The 5,909-nt window shown below is 36.3% G+C and overlaps 1 protein-coding gene across 1 annotated transcript; it reads right to left on the reverse strand.

Moving 5' to 3' along the window:
- Positions 1-2,084: 2,084 nt before the first annotated feature.
- CCDC59 (coiled-coil domain containing 59) lies at positions 2,085-4,810 on the reverse strand (the record flags this gene model as incomplete). The annotated part of the gene is made up of 2 exons (XM_009702950.1): positions 2,085-2,184; positions 4,579-4,810. Coding segments are annotated over 2 exons (332 nt in total), but the record flags the coding sequence as incomplete, so codon positions are not given.
- Positions 4,811-5,909: the final 1,099 nt, after the last annotated feature.

Here is a 5,909-nt window from a genome sequence, read left to right on the forward strand (position 1 = left end):
TTCTCAACTGTACAAAGTTTCCGTGTTGCGGCGACAGCACACATGCAACCAAAACACTAGGGGAGGGACTTACACTATGTGGATAACCATCATGATAAGTGACAGCACACATGCAACCAAAACACTAAGGGAGGCACTTACACTATGTGGATAACCATCATGATATTATGTTCAGTTTTTATCAAACAGCTTATACCTTCTTCTCTAGTGTTGTAATTTTAGTCAGTAATTTGGGCAAACATCCACAACAAGCAAGCTAACTAGCTCACTTCTCTGATATCATGCCCAACCAAAATATGCAAGACATCACAAATCAGACTGAAGGACTGCTTCAAGTCATTTGGATGATTTCTTCTCATAAAGCTTATTCTCTGAAGTGCAGTGCCACGCTGACCACAAAGGCAGATGTTCCCGCAGAATGTACAAACAGATAATTTATCAATTATATTTTTGTTTTCCATGGCGCAGATAGTTTCTGTGATGTACAAAACTTAGTAAGAATGCTCTGTGACATAGAATATAAAATTAACAGGAAATAACCCAAGAAAATATTTCTAAATAGAAATCTATGAAGATTCTGGGGGTGGGGGACCAGCGGGGGATCCTGCAAAGATAACATCTCTCCATTCAGACTGCTTCACTTATTTTACTGTAACAATGATTAATATCACTCATTCCTTTTTTTTTTTTTTTGTACTCAGAGCAGCATCAACTCTAACTTACCTGTAATTCACTTCCCATTTAATAATTTTACTGCTGTTCAGCATGCTGTTGTAAACAACATCCATTTAAGCTACCAACCAAATGCTTACTCAAAGCAAGAACATTCATCTTACTTAGGTAGTTGTTACTTGCGGTCGTATTTTTTCTGATCTGTACTTAATCCTAGCTTTTTTATCTAGTGTGGAGGCCAAAACTGCGCCTTTAAGTTTATTTCTTCTCTGCAAATAAGTAACAGCAAATCCAGTGTTTGCTAACATAGGTGAGAGTAAAGTATGTGATCATCATACCAGTACTCCACATAAATGATTACTGTTATTGTGGCACTTCGCTACTGTTTGTTTTGTCTAAATATCTTGAATAAGACCAAAAATGCTAACACTTCCCCTCAGGCAACTCTTATCTGCTGCTCAAAGAAAATGCCTTGCAGTCTTGCTCAGTTTTTGTTTGTTCATATTTCCTCTAAGCAAGCTGGTCATAACATTCATTTCTTTTAGCATCACCTGCACCTAATACTCAAAAAAGAAGCTCTCAGCTGAATAACAATGTAACTCACCCAGAATTACAGATCAGGTTGCATAAAACTACTCTAGTTTTCAATACAACTAAGCTGAAGAAATGACATGTTTTATCCAGCTATATATTTATGTAATATTTATACAGTAGTTACTGAAATTTAGTTTGTCAGCAGCAAGTTACACAACTTCTACAATGTTAGCATGTGTGCCACTTTACAGAGAAACAAATAATGTACCAGGAGAAAACAAAACTAGTTAAATAAGGATATCTCAAATGAATAATTCAACATAGTTATTCAACAATGATAACATTAAGATATGCCCTGTAAGAATAAGTCTCATTAAATTAGAATGATGGAAAAAATTACTAAAGATTTTGGTTGTGGATACTATTATGCTTAATTGTTTTACTGTTGGTCAAAGCTCATAAAAAGGTAAAGTGAAGACTGCATTATGGTAACACCATAAGAAACAGGATGGTTATTTCATTTTTCATCACAAGATGATGGTATTGTTATTACTTTCCCTTTTACAATATTTAAGAGGTCTAGTATAATCCACTGGGATACGCAGATCAAACTCTAAGTTTTTGTTGATGTGTCAAGTGACATAATAAATTCCTGTTAACTGCAACTGCAAGACAAAAACAGTAAGAACAAAGACAATGATAACCTTGAACACCTGCATGCCTGAATATTACTGTCAAGTTGAAAAAGACTGAAAGAATAGCAGTATCTGTGTTCCTCTCCTATGGTCCTTGTTTGGGTTCAGATGGAAGACTGACAGGTAGAAAGGGTGTTAATCTAGTCTTTGTCTACAATGAAGACATAACTGTTTAAGATTTACCTCTTTCTTTCTAGCACGCTCAGCCTTTATTTTCTCATACTCTTCTTTTGCCTTCTGATTGGATGTTTTCTTCTTAAACTTCCCTTCATTCATAACTGACCTGTAAGAAAAAGTACATGTACTTCAGATAGGGACCATCCCCAAGCAGACATGACCATATATCCCATAGCCACTGCAGAATCAGAGCACAGCCTTCCACTCTTGCACTGGTTTTTGCATATTTGAGGAAGTTAATTAGAAACACAGATTTCATTCTACACTGAACGGATACTTATTTGCATCACTCTTAACATGACACCCAACACCATTACATGTCACGTAATGAGCAGCTAGCATGAAAACACAGCAAATTAAACTCCTTCAATGCCGAGTGTACCGAAGACTGGACTGCACACAACTTTTAGTAACACATATCCCTGATCTGCTGGATCTTCACAGGGATGTTTCATGAAGTTTAAGGAATATCTAAAAGAGTTTTTTTTTCCCCCATCATATGAGCTCTTCAGAGCCAGAAAAATCGAATGCACTAGCTTAGAGCTGTATTATCTCTTTCCAGTTCTGACACAGGGATGCAACTGCAGAGATACAAGGACAGCCAGCTGTTAGCCTGCCAGAGAAGTCAGGCTGACATGGCAAAGTCAAAAACCACAGCAGTAACAGCGCCTTTCTAAAAGTTTCTTCTTAAAAGACATGGCATATTATTGTCCTTAATGTTCTGAAATTAGGAACTGAAATTATGTTTCTTCTGAATTTCGATACAGAAAACTGCCCAGGCATTTTTCACTGAAGAAAACAGTACAAGAAAACCAGTGCCCTTTGTCTGGCATTTACTGTCACACTACTTTGAGTGTTTTTTTCTGGTTATTTAGTTCTAAATTATTTTTTTTTCTGATTCTCAATAAAGCCATTACATAGTGTGGTAGCAAAGACGTTTCACACTTGAAAAACAGACGCCTTCCTAGATATTCAACAACTGTTCACAAAATAAGTTTTTGATTACTCTGTTACAATCATCATCTAGGAGATTTCAGACAGACGATCAAAAAGGAAAGAGAAGGTATTTGCTCATACTTTCATTTAGAAATACCACTCTGCTGGAGAAAAGGAAAACCACCTTTGCTTTATTCTCACCTCCATCTCGTGGCACTGCTGTGTAATAACACCCCATCGTCTCAAGTATAGAACTACTTAAAACTGCAATGTACGCTACAAATAGAATCACCTAACGAAAGTCTTATTTTACATTTCCATACAACACTAACACCTATCTAATAGACTCTATGCATCACAGATTAGCAGTCACATTTTTGCAGTATTCTGGTTTACAATCACAATGACCATAGTTTAAGAAAAATTAAAAACCCCTCTCGTTTAAAGAAAAACAACAGTTCTATTTCAGACATCCCCACGAATGAGCTGCCTATTCTGGACAAAACTCTACCTTTCTCCCACTGCTGCCCTTAGATCTGGCTGCCTTTCCCCCATCTCCCGAGCAGGAAAGTTTAAATGTAGATACACCTTGGAATCCAAACACTTAGGACACTCCTTGAACTGAGGACAAAAGGGCATTATCTCAATCACTGTACCTGAATGGTGTTTAAAAACACTGCTACGGCAGTGTTAGACCTGCATGGCTATACTTTTCATTTTACTGACATACGTAACCAAGATTTCAGGGGGAATTACTGTCACACAGGGAAAAAATGGTTCAAGTTCTCTGACATTTGTTAGACTGCAAGTGAGAAACTCCATTTGACTTCTCCCAGTTATTGTAAGTAAATTTAAAACAACACAAAAAACCAAAAAAGCTTAAACACCACTGGCAAACTATTACGACATCTCTATTATTTAAAATTATGACTTTGATCGAGAACACTTCACTGCCTTAAGGTTCTACTAAATCCTCCATTTCATTTTTTTTTAAGTTCATAGTTAAAATGCCCCTAAAACTAGCCATACCACAGAAGGATAACTGCACACAATACCACTCATTCTAGCAGAAAACCAGTGCAACATGAAGAAGACAACTTATCAAACTAGGAACAGAAAGATAATGCAAAAAATGTTTCTGAAGATGTAACATTAACTTAAAAATACTGAGAATCAATTCAAAGGAAAACTCTGTAGACTCAAAAGCACACTACCTGAAAAGCAGGATCTCATCTTTGTGGATATGGTAAGAAATTGTCCAAACACTTACTGCTCTTGGGCTGAACCTTATGCTTAAAGTACAATGGTAACTCTCATATTATTTCTGTGGAATCAAGCCCTAAACACCACCAATTTTGCTTTCTGATTCTGATGCAAACACAACAAACCTGTATGTTTAAATTTTCTAACAATTAGGAAAAACATTTAAGACCTAATGGCATTTTTTTAGTAAAGCAGATCACCATACTGAAGTCCACATACTGTTAAGATTTAAAATATTTCTTTAATGATGGAAACAATTACTTGGTTTTAGAGACATATTAAAAAAACCCCAAAACCTTACTCTACTGCTTTATTAAGATTTTCTTCTGGTGAAACTGAATCATCTGGAGCCCTTGGAGCCTTGCGTCGTTTTTTCAGCATTTCTTCCTCGGCTAGGTAAAGATGTTTCAAGTGCTCTGGATAAGTATCGGTAAACTGATCATCCTGTTGTGAATGGACCTTCCTTTCCTTTTTCAATAATTTCCTGTATTGTCTTTCAATCTTTTGTTTTCTCCGAAATGCAAATCCTCGTCCTGAAATCGTAAGAAAAAGGCAGTTAAATACACCTGCACTGAAGTAGTACCAAACCGTGCAATTGTTGCCAGGACCATTTCAGTCCATTTTCTCTCCAAAACAGAAAAAAACACTACTTGTGCTAATTTTAATATGGACCAGTGAAAAATTTAAGGAAAAAACACTGTTATAAATCTGTTCCCTATGGCAGCATTGCAGCTTGTACAGATCTACTGAAAATTATTGCCTAAACCCTTGAAGGAACATGCCATTGCAAACATATTACTTAATGCACACTCAACATTTTAACCTTTGCCAATACTTTTTGTATCCAGTGAAAAGATGTATTGACATTTTATTTGTTTCCTACTTTTGACAGCTTCATAAGGAACACCAAAATAGATTACAAAAGAGATTCCTAAAGATAGTCTGAAGAAGACACTGATAAGCGTAATATTGGCTGCTTAAGTAGTCTGCAGCTGCAATGCCAAAGGAAAAAAACAAAGAGTCACTAAATCACTGTATTATACTATATAAATATTTTATCTTTTCATACAAACAGTATTTTCATTTCTACTACTTTCTTTCTACACTTGTCCAGGAAGAGCTTTTCTACAACCTCAAAAGTATGCTACATCATAGAATGATTTAGCCTTAAAGTAAACATCACATAATGATTATTTCATTCTCAATCATTATATAACCACTTATCAATCAGGTTTTTTTACTAATATCTTAACATGTTTTTTTTATTGCATTAGTCTTAAGAACTACTGACTTTTAAAATATTCATTAACGAAGCAGTGTCTAAGGGCAGCAAGTCCATATTAGTCCTAACTTTTCCTTTGATTCTTTCTCCAAAGTTGAAACTTCAGAAAAGTGCTGCAAAAGCCGATGCTCTTTTTTCCTATCAGTTCATTTTTACATCTGCTTAAATACCCGTCCGTAGTCTGAACCTGTTTCCAAATACGCTTCTATTTTAAATATACAGCTTCAGAGAAAACTAAAAGTGAGTCCCAAACCACAGAACCATCACTGCCCGGCTCCAGCACGCCACCGAAGAGCAGGCTCTGCAATCCCGAGGTCCGGGAGCTCCAGCTCACACAGGCCGGCCCCAAC

Source organism: Cariama cristata, unplaced genomic scaffold (assembly GCF_000690535.1).
Source record: "Cariama cristata isolate BGI_N322 unplaced genomic scaffold, ASM69053v1 scaffold14796, whole genome shotgun sequence".
In the NCBI taxonomy this organism is placed as follows: domain Eukaryota; kingdom Metazoa; phylum Chordata; class Aves; order Cariamiformes; family Cariamidae; genus Cariama; species Cariama cristata.